General features: G+C 34.9%; 2 protein-coding genes across 2 annotated transcripts in view; one reads left to right on the top strand and one right to left on the bottom strand.

The window, feature by feature from the left end:
- Positions 1 to 12,362, top strand: part of LOC105259388 (helix-loop-helix protein 11) — a 128,341-nt gene extending 115,979 nt beyond the window's left edge. Inside the window, exons 3-6 of the mRNA XM_011271288.3 lie at positions 5,077 to 5,224; positions 7,957 to 8,216; positions 8,836 to 9,299; positions 9,558 to 12,362. Coding sequence (XP_011269590.1) covers positions 5,077 to 5,224; positions 7,957 to 8,216; positions 8,836 to 9,299; positions 9,558 to 9,933 — 1,248 coding nt within the window. The 3' untranslated portion in view covers positions 9,934 to 12,362. The remainder of the gene's footprint in view (positions 1 to 5,076; positions 5,225 to 7,956; positions 8,217 to 8,835; positions 9,300 to 9,557) is intronic.
- On the bottom strand, positions 1,051 to 3,618 carry LOC109610596 ((11Z)-hexadec-11-enoyl-CoA conjugase-like). The gene is made up of 5 exons (XM_020030029.2): positions 3,231 to 3,618; positions 2,782 to 2,912; positions 2,452 to 2,657; positions 2,123 to 2,308; positions 1,051 to 1,778 (listed from the first exon to the last, which is right to left on the bottom strand). Exons 1-5 carry the CDS (start codon positions 3,433 to 3,435, stop codon positions 1,466 to 1,468), a joined length of 1,041 nt encoding a protein of 346 aa, XP_019885588.2. The 5' UTR covers positions 3,436 to 3,618; the 3' UTR covers positions 1,051 to 1,465.
- Positions 12,363 to 17,479: the final 5,117 nt, after the last annotated feature.

Consider the following 17,479-nt stretch of genomic DNA (forward strand, 5'->3'; position numbering starts at 1 on the left):
AAGATTTGACGATAAAAGAGCCGCGAGTCCTTGGAGGGAGTTCTCTTGCGGAAAGAAAAGGAGAAAGTGTGAAAGGGAGCGAGGACGAAAAGAGACGAAAGGACGAGAGCGAAGGAGGAGAAGATTGCACGCATAGTAGTGGTAGTAGTAATAGTAGAATAACCAGTCGTAGAATAACAGTTGCGTGCAACGACAACGGTACAGAAATGTGCATTGGAAATGATAAATCTTCCCAAATTCCCCCAAATCAATACTTTTCATGAGAAAGAATATATATCAAAATTAATACGTTATTTTTATCGATGAATATTAATCTTCAAAGAGAGTTCGGAGCATCGAATCTTTACATTGAAAGCAATAAATATTTGAGAAGATATCTGATTGTTTCGAAGCAGAACGATTGTAAATAAGTTAAGGAGAAAAGAAGGTAAAATTAAAAATTTTTAATTAAATGTAAAAGATATTTTTTTAGATATATATTTATTTAGCAGAAAATATTGTCACGTGTAAAAATATGTATTTACACATACATTTGCGATACGCAACGCCGCTTCGTCGATTATTTGAGGGCAGTTGTGACCCTGCTTCGTGGAAACGAGTTCAGCAGGTGGGGTCACGAGCTCAGACACGCGATCGTGCGTTGCAGCGAATGTTCCTCTCTTTCGATCGCCAGCTGCTGGCATTATTTCGCCCTTTTCATCTTGTACCTCTATATCGATCATCCCCATTCAAACGGACGACCGCACAGCTGTCGTACTCTACATTTTTACTGATACAGAAGCGAAAACGGAAGCGAAATAATTGTGGATTAAAAATCTCTCTGTATGTTTTAAATTTCTAATTATTTTTTAAATATCATTATTATTATTGTCAAAAATATTTAATTTTTTTTATCAAGAAATATATGAAAAATTATAAAAAATTTAAAAAATCTTAAAAAAAATAAATTTTAAAATTAAAATTACATGTAAATCGGAAATATTTCTGAATTAAACAAAAATTATTATGAGTAAATATATCCTTTTTATAAAGATATAAAAATAATCCGAGACGAAATTGGCGACTTGTTCGAAAAAGAAAATGAATGTGATCTCACGCATAAATCGTTATTTGCGTCATAAATCGTCGATACCACCGCCAGCAAGCGACCTTGGCCTGTGTGGACTTTTACAGAGCGAATAATCGTCTAACGAGATTTCGGGGCACGTGCGCTGGAACTTGGGTCGAGCAGACCATATAAATCGCAAGAGCTCGTGGTCTTCCAACGTAATAATCGACGTGCTAACCTGCTTCAGCAGAGAATTCTTTTTATTTCATTCCCGAAAGAGCAAAAGATAATACCTTCGATAGCAGCAAGCTGAGAAACGCGTTCATATCGCGAGTGTGTGAATAACTTCTGTTCATTTTTATTAAACAAGATATTTTCGAATTAATGTTGAAAAATTTATGGTCGCAATTTCGACCTTTAATCTAAATTTTTTATAAACATATTTGTAGTATTTTTATTCGTTTTAGGATTTTGTTTCTCCGCCAGCATTTTTTGTCCTACTTCATCTCCATGTTTCTTCATATGTCCATAAATGACATTAGGCGAGGCTGTCTTCAAATCGTAGATTAATCCCACATAAGCGAGAAAATCGATCACACATACACTCGAACCTCTGAACTTTCCAAATTCGGACATTCGATAGTCCCAAGGAAAGGCATGGTGAAAATTATGCCAACCGTCGGCAAATGTTACGAACCAAGAAATATTCGAAAATGTTGCTTGAATTCTCCTGAAAAAAACATCACAATCAATGTTACAAAGATTTACAACTTTAGTAAGATTGTATTTTACTTGAAAGAAAAATCGCGATAGAATTCAAATGATAATTAAATTACACATAATTAAAGTTGATTTTAAATTGACTATAGTTGATTATTAAAATAACATTTATAATTAGAGTAAATGTCAATTAAATGACATTAAAATAGCAGAAATTAGTATAATTATAAAAAAACATATTTTTATTTGAATATGATCAAATAAATAACAAATGATTTTCATAATAATATTTCTCCTGTCAAAAATTTTTCCAAACACCTACTTAATAATACGATATTGAGATAATAAACTCACTTGTCATAAGGTTTAGTACCCCATAAATGAGCGAATGAATTTACGGTCCACATGATGTGGAGGGTGGTGACATACCAAAAGCAATATCCCACAAAGAACGACGACCATAATGTCTCATTCCAGAAGTACATTGGGACTGATACCGGCAATACAATTGCTATAACGAAATAAAGATAAAAAAAGTACCTGGAAAAATCATCACATTTGTATTACTTTATATTTATGACTTGGCGTTACAACTACAATAGGCATTTAAATTTTTAATAACAGCTATTGTATTTCTTCGGTGAATAATTTAATTTGAATAATTTGTGATAACATTTGTATACTTATGTTGAAACATCAGCATTTTATCAGCGCGGAATTCTGAAATGTCGAGTTCTTTCTGTTTCTTCCTCACCAACGGATGCTTTATCGTCATAAGCCAACCCATATGGCAGAAAAAGAATCCTCTCTTGGAATTGTGGGGGTCTGCGTCTGTATCGCTGTATGTGTGATGAAGTCTGTGATCTCTAGCCCACGTAAACATGCTGTTCTGATATGAAAGTGAAATTGTTTGTGAGACTACGCGACAAGATCTTTTATTTCTGTTTCGGACGCATCTGACGTGTATGTCTCTCAAAGATTTTGTTCCAAATATATTCGTCAATTTCTTTTACCTGGCCTGCCATGGTTTGCAAAAAGAAGAGACAGATCTTCACAGGTTTAGTAATTTTATAAGCTTTGTGAGTATAATAACGATGCGCGCCTAACGAGACTCCTTGAAGGGCCCAAAATCCAACCCAAACCGCTGAAAAATTAACATTAATGTTTATTATGATTTCTTAATCATAAAGAGCATGAATGATTTGATAAAATAATCATACAGTTTCTAAGAAAGAAATTGATCAACAAACATATAAGAATTCTTGTCAGAAACATGTCATAAAAGAAAAATTAGTTATATTTTTTGTTAACATAACATGTACACATTTTAATCTAAAAAGTATATATAATTTAATGAATTAAAAGTAAAATATTTTATTATTAAAATATACAATCAATTGCTCATGCTAGATTTGTATAATTTAATGCTAACATCGTAATTATATATTTTAAGTTTGATTACCCCAAATAGTTGTAGCGAGTTTCGCATGAAAGATCACCGAGTATAATCCAACGAACCCTGATGCCTGAAGAACTGTATGTCCTATGACAAATGGCCAAATGTACGAATGCCGATAATTCATATCAGTACCTAGTTTCTTGTGAAACATTTCTTCCACTTCGTACGGCTTATTATCAGTTTTATCACGTATCTTTTCTGTGTCCATTTTTTAAAAGAACAGCGATTTTTTTTCGAAAATTTGTTACGTATAAATTTTGTTTGTAAAATTTGTCAAGTGTGCTTGCTGTCTTATCTATGTAATTACTTTTAAAACGTTGAATTGAAATAATCAAAGATTAATAATAAATACTTGAAATAATATTACTTTGATATATTCAGATTCACAGTGATATCGTTCGGGAATTGCGATTTTTTCGCGTTACACTCGTTTATATACTTTCTGAAATCATTGTCTTTTCATGCTAAAAAAAACAAGACTCCAAATTATATTGTTTGTAATGCTTTATTTAATTATTTTTACTCATTCTTGTCCGTGACCCGCATTTGCATATCCGTTTTTATTTCGATTACTTACATATTTTAATATAAAATGAGAATATAAAATGAGAAAACTTTAATAAAAATTTTATTCACGTTTGATTATATCGTATCTTGTAAAAGCTTTTTGGTTTTTTTAGAATATTACTAGAGCATATTTTATTACATTATTTATCTTAAAAATTCTATTATCAAGAGATAATATAAAACATATATTTAATCTGTATAAAATTTCATCTTTTGTGTACGCGTAATCTTCATTTTTATTATTTTTAATTGTTGTCAGTTGTTGGCACAACGGAGTAATTTAAAAAAATTTTTAATTTTTAATATTTTTAATTTTATTTTATATCTTCTCTCATATCATTTTATTTTTTTCACATTTATTTAAAATTATTATATTAAAATTATTATATATATATATATATATATATATATATATATTATATTTTTATCTCTTTTTATAATTTTATCTTTTTAATTATTTTTATATGTGCGAGATGAAGAGTTATGTAAATAGATAGATAGGTGCACAAAAATTGCGCAATACCAATTTGCTCGATTGCTCTAGGCTATCTAATTAGGCAAAAAAAAACATCTCGAGAGGAGAGGGGAGGAATAATCGAGTATGTTTTTTTCACGAAACGCGAAGGATCGGTCGCTCGGGGAAAGGACGAGGGACAATAGCGAGAATCATTCGTGCATTTACGATCGGAGCATACGCAGGGCATCTGTTCGTTAACCACCTGTCGGCAGGTGCGAACCGTACACCCAGCCCCGTTACCCCGCGCCGCGGCCGGGTATCAATCGGCCATTTTGTTTTCGCCGATCTGGCTCCTCGAAGCCATTCCCGTTTTACTACGACGTAGTAACGCGTGACACGCGATACCCTTCGCCGGATGTTATCGGCGCACAGTGTGGTCTCCCCTTCTTCTTTTTCTCCCTCTAACCACGTAAAACCCCTTAAGCTCATGGGGCACGTAAACAGGAAGTCCCCGTTCTTCTCCTCTTCCCACTATCGCGTCCCTTTGGTCCGTGCAGGTTGCGAATAATACGTAGGAGGCACCTGCGGTGAATGCGATCTCTCTGCGATTTATCGTAAGGATTCGCGTTTCTCATTGAGTATTCTCGACAATTTTTTTATTAGATTTTAATACGCTTTTTATCGTTACTGTCGGCTACGCTTTGAGCATAAAGATAGATCCTGACGATAAGCGACGCGTATATTTTAATGTGAGATGGCGATTCGCGTGCACAATGATCTAAAACGAGATGCGCGGAATAATTAATTTTTTTACTTATGTTACAGGCTGCGATACTTCAACAGACTGCCGAATACATATACCAATTAGAGCAAGAGAAGACACAATTGTTGTCGCAAAATTGTCAACTGAAACGATTGGTAAATCAACACGAGGGTGGCGATGTACCCAAGAAACGCAAATCCGACACTCAAGGTAAAAGTCTACGTTATCTTTTAATTAATTAATGTAAATTAATTATGTATGCAAAAAGAGAGTAAGAGCTTGATATTTTGAGCTTGAAAGACACACAATTTTTTCTGCTTTTATAAATTAAGAGATTAATTGCACAGAATCTTTTAAAAAAATCGCGATAAACATATCGAAACATATATCACGAAAAAATATAGCGATAATATAAAGATACATCAATAAAATATCATTGCGAGCATTGCTTGCGCGCAAACATTTGCACACGTAAAAGCAATGGAATTAACTTAACGTTCATCGCATAACGAGATTTTCCAAATGGGCTTGAATTATTTATCGCCCGTGCGACCGCGATTGCACTGTCCCGGTGTGGATTTAGTATCATAAAAACAAAAAGCGGAAACAATCGGCAGAGCGCGAAAAGTTGCGGAAATATACATTGCGATCCGCTTATTTCACGGTTTACCCGCATTTATAACGTTGAACCATAAGTTATTTTTCAATCGCGAAATTGAATTGTTGAGTCTCGAAAACTCTCTCGCGTCCAAGTAAATAACATCACGTTTTCGAACATAGCTTTATAGATTTGTAGATTTATTTATAGATTTATTTGCTTGAACGAATCGGTGAATGTTCGAACATGTCGCCATAACGCGTGTGAAAAATTTGTCTCTCTTTTATTTATTTACGTATTCATTAAATCAATACGCACGGGAGACTTGTGCCATATTTCGCTGCAGGAATGACAAATTTTGCAGGAATTTTTTAATCACTCCCATGTCGGCGAGAACGATTAATGCAAACGCATTTGAGGGAGACGTTCGTCATTTTCATGATAGTAATTACATTCTTCGCGACTATAGTATTACGTCGAAAAGATATATGCATAGACTATTTCAGGAGAGAAGCTCTCAATATAATATCGAGATGATATAATATCGATTATTGCGAATATATATATGAAACTTTCACGATCTAATTTAATCTGAGTGAAACCTAATCCAATGTGCGTAGAACCTAATTTAATTATTATATATTAAGGCGAATCTCTCTCTCTCTCCATGGCTGTGTTTTATTACTTTTATCCATTAAAAAGCAACATGAACAAAAGAGAACTGTGCAATGAAATTAAAACTCAAGTAATGTTAAACTTTTGATACCAAATAATTAATTTGTGATACATCGTTTCATTAAAATATGAGATTATGCCTCTGGAAGATTAAACTTTCGATTATAATCGGATTCGGTGAAACGGGACAGTGGACAACAATGGCAGGAATTGTTCCCGGCCATGTTAGCCTTTGAAAGTCTAGTTATTACTTTGGCGGCTAAATACAACTTTGACGGATTAAAGTGCCTCTCCTTTTCCGATCTAACTCGATTCGGCGTTTCGGTGATGTCGCCGTCGTGGCGATACGGCCGCCGGAAAGTATCTGTCGCGAACTTCGACCGAGACAATTTCAATTTCTGATTCTATCGTAAATTAGTTTCCTCCGTCGATGGCACGCCGATATTCGGAAAGTTCGTCGTCGGCTGTGCGACGGAGCGGATTTAATGCCGACGGGCCACTTTTATCGATCAACCGCGGTTATCCTCCCGATTGCCCTCAAATATTAGTCTCGACATTTACAATCATTATCCGAGCGGTAGAATAACGTTTCGCAATTTATAAAGAAGAAGCTAACTCGACTCCTCAAGTTGATATTTAAACAGGTATTTTGCAGATGGTCTCTATAAATATGAATTGTGGTATAAATCGTGTAGAAATAAAGCAATTTTAAATAAAGAAAAAAATATAATTTTTTTATTAATATATATTTTATATATTTTATATATTTTATATATTTTATAAATTTTGTATTTTATATATTATATTTATACACAATATCGGGATTAAATGGGTATGGGATGGAAATATGTATAATATTTAAAAGCATGATATATTTCTGATCAAACTACGTGTAATATAAGCGATTTAATATTACTTTTAAATCTATAGTTTGGCTTGAAAAATGAAAATTAATGATACTGAAACTATCTCAATGACAATGGTCGATAATCTCAATTATCGTTGCCATAGAAATTATGCGGCACGAATGTTAATTAATGAATGTTCGGTTGATGAAAAGTATTTGCTAGAACGGTATGTGCACACGCAATTTGCTACGTTATCGCGCTATAATTTGACGTTCCGTGACGTCAAACAACGCATAAATGCATAAATGAAGTAACATACAAGAGTACGTAAAGTTACATTCACTTCGCTTTAATATAACGTCGAAACAAATGAACTGGCTTTTGATCCGCGCGAGGTGGGAGGGGAGGGTCTCTATATTTGTTCTATATCGTAAACAGTGACCAGATTTAATTTCGCTCATGGCCTCGCAATTCCGTTTATACCGCATATGTGTTTTCGCACTGCTGCATTGAAGCGCGCGCACCGGAAATCTGAAAGTTTATTGCGGTTATTCCAACGATCTGTAATCCGAAAATTTGTGAAACTTTCCTAAAATTAATTTCACAAAAATATTAAGTCTTTTTATTCCATAAAAATATTTTTTTCCTTTACATACAGTTATCTATTTGACACTTACTCTTCGATATATAAGTAATTTAAAAGGGGAAAAAATTGTATAATTAATTAATATTTAATTGCGACGCTTATCAATTGTATTTTCATCTTTTTACTAAAAGGTATTTTAATTTAATGTCTCTTTCATTCGACTTTTTCTGTTTAGGCGTCGTCGTTAGTCTACCTATGCATGTCAGCGAGAGCGGCGACGAAGGCTTGGGCAGCATGTCCCCCGAGCCGATGTCTGTAATCACAGTGACCACAGAGGGACATTCCGTGAACAGCGAGGTAGTGGAGCTTAGACGACAGCTAGAGAGGGAGCGTCACGCGAGACTGCATTTAGAGAAACAGATGAGAGCTATACAGAGTCAGTTATATCCAGAGAGATTCCGGGACAATCAGCTTATCGCTTATCAGCCCCACGAGGTAACTGTCCAATTTCGTATAATCGTTTTCATCAATCTATCGAAAAGATTCTTCAGTGAAAAAAATTTAACAATATATTGTATAAAAATAAATTAATTCATAAAATTAAAACAAGAAAAATAAAATTTGAATTATGTGAGGCAAGCTAGATAAGCGACATAAAGCTTTGCAAATGGAATTATGTAGTTGTAAAAAAAAGAAAGAAAGAAAGAAAAAAGAAAAACGTAATAAAAGTGCGATATACCGGCCTTAACTGAAATGTCACAATCTATATGAAAACATGTTTAAACGGATTTCGGTTGCCGAGAGATTACCATCTACACGATGCAGAATATAATTCAGCCGTGAACTCTCGTTTGACCCTCGAGGGTTTAAACGTTTCCAGGCGAAAAATATTGCAAACATTGTTTTAATTGCTTGAATAGAGATCGTTGCTTCCGATAACAGTCCGCGCGTGACACAACGCACTATGTACAGTTTTGTTATTTCTATCGAATCAATTTCTTCCTTTTTTTCCCTTCAATGACATTTTGCTTGCTTCCGCCTCGAACGAATAAATTGCCAAAGCACAGGTTTTACAACTATCATACTAATAATTAGCGTAACTTGCTTCTAACAGGTCATCGAGCACACGGACAATGTGATGGCGCAGGAAACGGAAGAGGCGGTGGCCGCGTTGCAGGTAGTCTCGGTTATGTCTTTGCCACCTGTGGGTTCCACTCAAACCGTGGAAACTTCAAGTCCGGATCCGAGCTCGCCGCCATTATCGCCACAGCCAGCTGACATGGAGATAAAGCCGGAGGAGATAAAGGAGGAAGAATCGTGTCCAGGTAGTCCGAAGATCGTCACTTTCGCCCAAAATCAGGTGTTCACGGCGATGGAGGAGCAGACCACTACGGATTCATTTTCATCGTCGAGTCGCGTTACCTATGCCACATCAGCTTCTGCGGATTTTAAGAACACTTCACCTCAGTACATTACCGCGAGTCCCAGCAGACCTTTCTCACCGGCTGCTGAGCCTCAACGGCTACCCAGTGTTTTAGAGGCTGCGATAAAGGCTGAGCCCAAAGTCGAGGTGGAGAGGTACGTATATCATGTTTATTCTGTTTTAAGTATGTAACTGTTGTTTGTCTGATGATTCTGATCGTTTTCTGAAACATAGAGAATAAGAGAAAGGTGCCATAAATTAATAAAAAGTTTAGCTCAAACATAAAGTCATGTATAGTTTTATATAGTTCTTTGTATTTAATTTATCTGACGTAATAGTAATCGTAGATTCGTTTTGTCTACAAAAACCTAGACGATATTCGATATTCGTTAACGAAAGATTTCTAAATGCAGGTTGCCTTCTCCGTCGAACTCTTTGGACGACGGCATTCCACAAGCAAGGCTGTATATCGCCAACACATCTCGGCAGAACTTGGAAACGATCGTCGAGGCGATACGTCATCTGGAGGGCGACCATCTGTTTGGCGAAGAGCGAGAGCCCGCGCAGGAGGTGCCGTTAGCATTGACCAATAAGCAACAAACGATGGTGAACTCAACGTCGACGAAGTCTACATCGTCCTCTCCCCCATCTTCCGCCTCGCCTTCGGCAACGTCCGCCACGGTGACATCCGCGAAGCAACGGATACTGCACGCCGAACACTTCCTCCAATTTCACACGCAACAACAAACCCAACAGCGACCCGGCGTGATCGTGGTGAAGCACTCGTGATCCAGCAACGCACTGCGCTCCGTGCACTGAACGATGTACTCGAAACAGCGACGCATTCGTTTCCATCGCTTGACATCATCGCGATTTATCACTCGAAAATGAGGAATCCTTTTTGGCCTGGACAGAAAGAAAGCGAATATTTACGAAGATAGGTAGACAGAGCGATTGTAATTATTGTAATCGTATATGTATTCTTTTTCGGTACAACGGAAAAGAATACTCTCCGTCTGCCGTTAAATCTCCAATTGTTACCGGAGATCGTTATTCTATATACTGCGAAAGGCACTTTATGTATGTTCCTACGTGTTTTGCTTGCCTTCGTTTTTACAAAGATCGCTTAAAATGAAATAATGCATACAATCACGATAGAATGAAATTTAAGATAGAAGCAATAAGGTTTTAAATCACACGGACATAGCGCAAACAGATAACGAAGGCAGAGCCAAGCTCGAAGCTTAATAAAAGGATCCTCAGTGTCGAATTATTGAAACGAAACGTCGTTTTCCCATTTTTTTTTCTCATGTAAATACTAACAATTCCTTCCGATCGTGTATTTCCGATCGCTACGAGATCTCGAAGAGATCTTCTTTGAATCTCGAAAAATTTCCCGTTCCCTCCCTCCTCCCAAAGAAAGATTCCCTTTCTTTCGCGAGAAAATTGCGAAATGAGAAGCGGACGTTTCTTATCCTTCGTTTTACTAGATAGTATGTTTTTAGACTTAAGCGAGAATCGTCGATAATATTCCTAGGCGGCTAAGTCTGCGTACGCTGTATAATACATATGTTATACATAAATATATGATTTGTAAAGAGTATAAAGTACATATTTACGTTCTTTTTTTATATTGTTACGAAAATGCAAAAAATACAAGACGACAATGCGAGGATTGAGATATTAAGATAAAACGACGCGTATATATGTTCTTTCGCTTGTTACGGGGTTACACATACCACTAGACCGGGGCGCGAAATGACTAGAAGAAAGTGGACTCAAATAATAACAAGATTAATCAAAATATATCCGCACGCAATCTTTAATATTTGACACACATGTTAGAAAAAACGCTACGGCAGAGCGGAACGAACATCGGTGCCCCGCGTGTATAGGTCTGCGTAACTCCTGTCTACTATGTTTTCGCGTGTTATTCAAACATGTCGCGGGTTGGAGAAAAATTCCGTTTAATCTGTGCCAAATATCCCCAGACGTTTTGTTCCTTCATAGTAGACATAATGTACGTAAAGTGACGACGCCGGTCGGTACATCTGGTAGACCGAAAGCGAGTTCACGATCTCTCGTCTCCTCCAACTTATTCGTCAATGCGATACGACGACCGGGAACCTTGATAAAGTGATGACTTTTCCCGATCGTTATTTCCGTTGAGTCGCAGACCATTCTATCGGATCAACATCATTGATCGATGCTAATTATTGCAAGGAGAAACATGGGAATGGCGACAAGCTTTCTATGTGTTGACATTCTGTATGGTTCTCTTTGCGAAACTTTTAACCCTGCATACGATATATTGCATACGAGTTTTTTCTACGCAACATACGGATTTCTTATAGCTTGCGAATACGAGACTAAGAGGCTTGGAATTTACAATTTCTCGTGCCTTTCGAGAAGAGGAGCGATCGGAAAGGGTCGAACGATCGATTGACCGGTGCTGAGATAAGAACCGTTACGTTTTATTTTTTCTTTTCTTTCATTCATTTACACGCGTCTATTGTGTATTATGTATGTTAACTTTTTCTTTTTGTGTTATTTCTCTTTGTGCATGTACCGTTTCATCGAGTGTTTGTCGATTGCAAGCGTTATCGCTTGCGAATAATAGACTCATAGACCAATTTTTAATCAATTACATTATAGTACATCCTTTCGCTCGTAATTTACTATTATTACTGCTACTATTACTACTATTACTATTACTACTACTACTTTCTTTTCTACGATGAGGATAATTAATGTACGAGCGCGACATAAGCTTAAGGGTTTAATGCATAGAGGTATATGCCTATGAGAAATTAATTTTAAGTACTCTTTAAATGTAAGTAAGTTAGTGGACCTCTAAACGAGGTAACATGGTAAGACACAGAATTACAGTTAAGACCTTTAGTTAATCTTCTAGCAATTAGGATAAATGTAGAAATTGTTTAGTCGAGTACGCAATTTGAAATACATCCAGGTTATTGTCTATCTGTATGATAAATGTGACGCTACTCCGTAATTGTATTGCGTGTATATAATACCTTTTAGCGGATATCATCGCATAACACGATCACCTAGCTGATGTACTACGATGCTGAAATAGGATAATGTCGTAAATGCACCTTTCGTACCTTTCGTCATCGTTCAATTCAAATCTCATTTCGATAGCGCATATTTGCATATTTTTTTACGTACCATTGACATTTTCATTGCTTGTTTTTTTTTTCAGAATATGCACATATATAGATGTAAGAGCTATATTAATTATCTGGACTAGAAAAAAGATACATACACACACACATATATATATATATATATATATATATATATTTATATTTATATTTATATTTATATATATATATTTAACGGAACAATTGCTCCCGAAATGTACGAAAGGCGCCCTATGTAGGAGTTACGATTCTATCTTAGGCTTTCGACATTCGCGATGAAAATGTGATCCCGCGTTTCCGAAGTCGCGGATCTCGAAGGTAATGTACAAAGCTCGATGTCGACGTTCATACGAGGACGCACGAGGGCCTAAAACGAATAGAGAAATTCTTCGTTTCTATCTTTTCCCCCCCCATGAATCGTACGGAAGATTCACGGCAGATTTATTATTTTCATGGGATAAAAAATTGTTAACGAAAGTCGTCTTCTGCATTATCGCGCTATATTCCTCGGTAACAAGTAATTGAGTATATGTAAAAATACCGAGTGTGTGTAATGCGACGATGTTTATCACTTAGGTTCGACATAAGTTGTCGAATCAATCGGAAAAAATCGCCGGGAAGATTTTCGAAGATAGGAAAAGGAAATGGAATGTCGTTGAGTTTAACACTAATTGAATTTTTCTCATACGCGAGTCCGATATACATGTCTCGTTTTCCCACATATACGTCTCATTTGAATAGTTTCGAAAATCTCGTGCGAATATCTTCGGCGCTTCCATGATACATACACATACACATGTACACAAATGCACACATCCACATATACACAAATACAGATATATTCACGTGCGTAACTATATACGCATGTATAAAGTATACGAGAATGCTGTACGCACGTACGCATTTATAGAACCTATTGGTGATTCTCGAGTTTTTCGCGATTGATTTTTTCTTTCTTCCTATTTTGTTTCGCGCACGTTTTTATATTTTATTCCATCGCCCTTGATATTAGCGTGTCGCGATTTGCTCTAGAATAGGTGTCAGAATGGGGAGAGAGGGAAAGAGAATCGAATTGCAAAAAATTCGAAACATCATTGCGCACGTGTCAGCGTGAACGAGATCGAGGATATCACGATGATGATTTTATTACGATGAATGTCATTTCAAAATTTTTTATTCAAGATAAACTATTGGTTGAATCGAACGAATTCTCAATTTGTTTTTCGAATTCATATGTATCAATATCATTCTCTTTAATTGCGAGACGGGCAATGATTACGGAATATAAGTTTTAAATTTTGCAAAGATAATGCAAAGCTATTCTCTTTAAGTTAATTAAAAATCATAACATTTTCTGTTATGATTGTTATATATTATATTTTATGTTATACATATATGTTTTTTTTTAATTTTAACATTTTCGAAATAATGATATAAGTCTATTACTGATAATGATAAAAGACATAATCATAATTATACATATACATCTAAAGTCTTACATTAGATATTAGATATATTAGATATTAGAGATATTTTTTTTAATGCAAATTTTGCATTCACACTAAAAATCACACTAATGTTATTGAATTATTCTATTCACTATCTGTGATATAACTATTTTGCAACTATTGACACCTCACTGATTTTAGTGTGTTTTATTTTATATATTTCTTTGATATTCTATTTAATCGTTAGCGCTTTATACGTTCAACTATTATTTATAACTTATCATATAATAAGCTTTAATTACAAAAGCAATAATAGCTTGGTTTCATTTCGGTTGAATTCGCAGATATCATTGCATATAAAATGGTATGATGTACATTGTTGATATATTTCAAGATTCTGCCGTAGCTTCTAAAATGCGTAACTTTTTTTGATACAATGACAAGTCTTAAAAATTGACAATTGTTGCTGTTTAATTGAGAATTCGTTTGATTCTTATGTATAATTGGATTGCTATCAAAATCTCATGCGCAATGTAATATATGTGGCATAATAATTCTGTCGTACAAAATTTATATGTTACTAGTGAGTGTATGTTAAAAGTACATTAGAGTATCAATTTCGAGAAAATTTTTTTGACTTGCCGTCTTTCTAACTTTAATCAATGATATAATAAAAATAAGGAGAAACAAAATTTTTGCAATAATTTGTATTTAAAATGTCATTTTTTATTCATGTACATTTTTTTTGATTTCATTTAAAAAATATGCAATTTTTGCAACGAAGCTGATTTTCGTGAATTTTCACGAAATTTTAATGTCATTTTTTTATCTATTGCCACACATATATGCGTTACAGTATATGATGAATTTTAGAAACCATTCACGAAAATTTTAGATATCGTCGACTCGTTTTCGCGAATTTCAAGGGTGATGACTCGAAACGTTGATTCGAGCGGCGGTTTATCTGTGAGGCAGAATACAATGTAACATACGTGGAAGTCCCACGTAAAACGAGATTGTAGTTAGCGATTCAGATTCAGCCGCTTGAAAATTACGTTTCTTTTAAAAAAAAAGAGGGAGAAAAGGAGAGAGTGTCACTGTTTCTGCCGCAGTGACATTCGATCGAAATGATCTTTTTTATCGTTGAATATATACATATAAAGTATAAAAAAATATATAAATAAATATATATATATATACATACAAAACACACAATGGCTCCTATAACTTCTCTACAGCTTCGTTGAGAGAGAAAAGCAAAAAAGAATAACAATACGCAGGATACGGTTTAGCTGCTAATGAAAATTGCTGATAGAGTAATGTAATCGCATTGAGGGCAGTAGATAATGCGTGCGAAAAGAGTAAAATAAAAAGAAACAGCCGAATATTTCCGAGATTGCGAGCGAGAGCGTGGCTGTACGAATCGCGCGTGCGATCACGAGAATGACGAAGAAATTTTTACCGTTTAAGATTAATCTGATTTGTACACGTCGTGGCACATGGCGACTGAGAGTAGCGCCGAGATTAATCAATCAGCTGCCTCTAAAGAAAAGAATATTATAAATATAATATTTGTTTAGAGCTAGCGCTTTTCGAAATGCGTGAGCTCTTTTCTCTGTAGAAACTGATGGAAACAACTCGAACAATATGAAAGAGTTTAAAAGACTTTGAACTAAACAAGATTTAAAATGGTGTCTTTTAAATATCGGACTTTTTGGACATCTATATAAAATTATCTTTTATACGTCTTTGAACTGTTGTTTGTGTTGTTCGAAGATGATGACATATTGTTTACTTTGTAGAACATGATGTATCAAAATTTTACGACGTTAATATTTTACAGAATCAAGTATTTTTTTTGGATCAGCATTCTACTCTCTTTCGCCACAGGCCTATCGAGAGAAATGTACATAGCGTAAAAACCATAAAACATTGGATTGCTGGCGGAAGAATGTACAACAGGGAGATAGTAGATAGATAGATAGATAGACCTGGTAGAGATGGAGAAAGCGAGAGTAAGAGAGAGAACGGGAGAGTGCGAGAATGCTAGATGCAGATATGTAGATCGTGCGTATAAAATAGCGGAATTTGTAATAACGAGTAACATAGTTAGCGACAGAGATTCCAGAAGTCGTTTTCAGGAACAGAACTGAGTAGTATGCGCGTCGCGTATTTCTTTTTTTTTGCGAGTGAGAGAAAAGAGACGAAAAATGAGCGTGAGAATGCGTAGATGTAATTTGTAGCACGCCGAAAAGATGTTTTCTTTTTTCAAGTTTTGAAATACATTTCTTTTTTCTTCTTCTTTTAAATGACGTTAAACTGTACTTTGAATCATATCGGAATATCCGTCATATCGGAGTATCCGTCGACTGAAGAATGATCCGGGCTCACGCGATGCGTGATAAACGAAGGCATGCAATAGCAATCGTCAATATCATAAAAATCGAGAAAGAAAAAGAAAAAGTTATTGAATAATCCATTTCGAGAGCCTTGATTGAGAATTAGTATTGCAGACATCAAAAATCTTTGACGTTTTTGAAGCAGTTCGAAGGTTTATTCCTGTAAAAAAAAGAAAAGAAAATGATCAAAAAATTAACGTTAGATACTTGTTCAACAAATTTCTTCATACATAAAATATTTCTGTCTTTTGTAACATTTATTTACGTACTTCTTAGAGTTCTGTAGTTCCATTAAACTGTTTAATGTTAACTCTATAGTGAGAATATTTATCTAGATACATATTTAGCCATCACTTCAAAAAGCGTCAAGCTTAATCGAAGACTGAGAAGTATGTAATTTTGTGTCCAGGGATATAAATTTATTTCTGATAAAACTTGTGTCAAATCAAAGTATAATTTTCGTTGTTTTTTTTTCATGAGAGAGAGAAAGAGAGTGAGAGAGAGAGTTATTACATTTTTCATAAATTATCTTAAACTGTTGATTGGCACTGCAAGTATTTGTTGTTATTGAAATCTTCTGAAATACGTAACGCATTCTTCGATAATTAATATTATCCGAAGAATATCAAGAAAATGTACCAATTATCAACTACGTACTGATGAAAACGCTTTGCTCGAAAAGATTCGGATCAGCGAGAGAAAGATGCTCTCTTAATTTTTTAAACACATTGAAAACAATTTCTAGCTCGAATAAGCGTAAGAAAAGTAATATCGACCAAATAAAAATCTATTAGAGAGTGTCGTATAATGAAAGACCGATACGGAAGATTAATACCAGCAATGCGTCGCGTCGTATGTGATAACGAAAAATATGTAAAATTGAAATATTTTCTGTAATTCAAAATTTTAAATAATCGATTTTAATTATTAATTAACAGCGATAATTACGCTGATACTAATTGTAAAATTGATTGTAGAGCATTTGAACAAAGGAAAAGAATATGAAACAAGATAGAATAATTAACTATTGAAATTTATAAATATGATATAAATAAGTTTATATCGATCGTATTATAAACACGCGACATATTGCTTCAGTTTTACAATTTCCATGCACCGTCCAGTTGAGTACGAAGAGAACGAAGAGACTTACCCGAAGATTACGTGGCTCCTTTAGAGACCATCTTTTTACACTGATAATAGTCAATTCGAATTAAAAAGTGTTCGATCGTCTTCACCATTAAGATTATAGTCGAGAAATCTGATCATATTTCATGATTTATGCAATACATAAGATAACTCGACTAATTAGACTCGAATTATC

This window comes from Camponotus floridanus, unplaced genomic scaffold (assembly GCF_003227725.1).
Source record: "Camponotus floridanus strain SB8 unplaced genomic scaffold, Cflo_v7.5 scaffold105, whole genome shotgun sequence".
NCBI lineage: Eukaryota > Metazoa > Arthropoda > Insecta > Hymenoptera > Formicidae > Camponotus > Camponotus floridanus.

Coding starts and splice junctions, on each gene's coding strand:
- LOC109610596 (XM_020030029.2), bottom strand. CDS start 3,435: ATGGACACAGAAAAGATACGTGATAAAACTGATAATAAGCCGTACGAA. Junction 2,913..3,230: donor ACTCGCTACAACTATTTGGG/GTAATCAAACTT, acceptor TTAATTTTTCAG/CGGTTTGGGTTGGATTTTGG. Junction 2,658..2,781: donor TGCAAACCATGGCAGGCCAG/GTAAAAGAAATT, acceptor CTTTCATATCAG/AACAGCATGTTTACGTGGGC.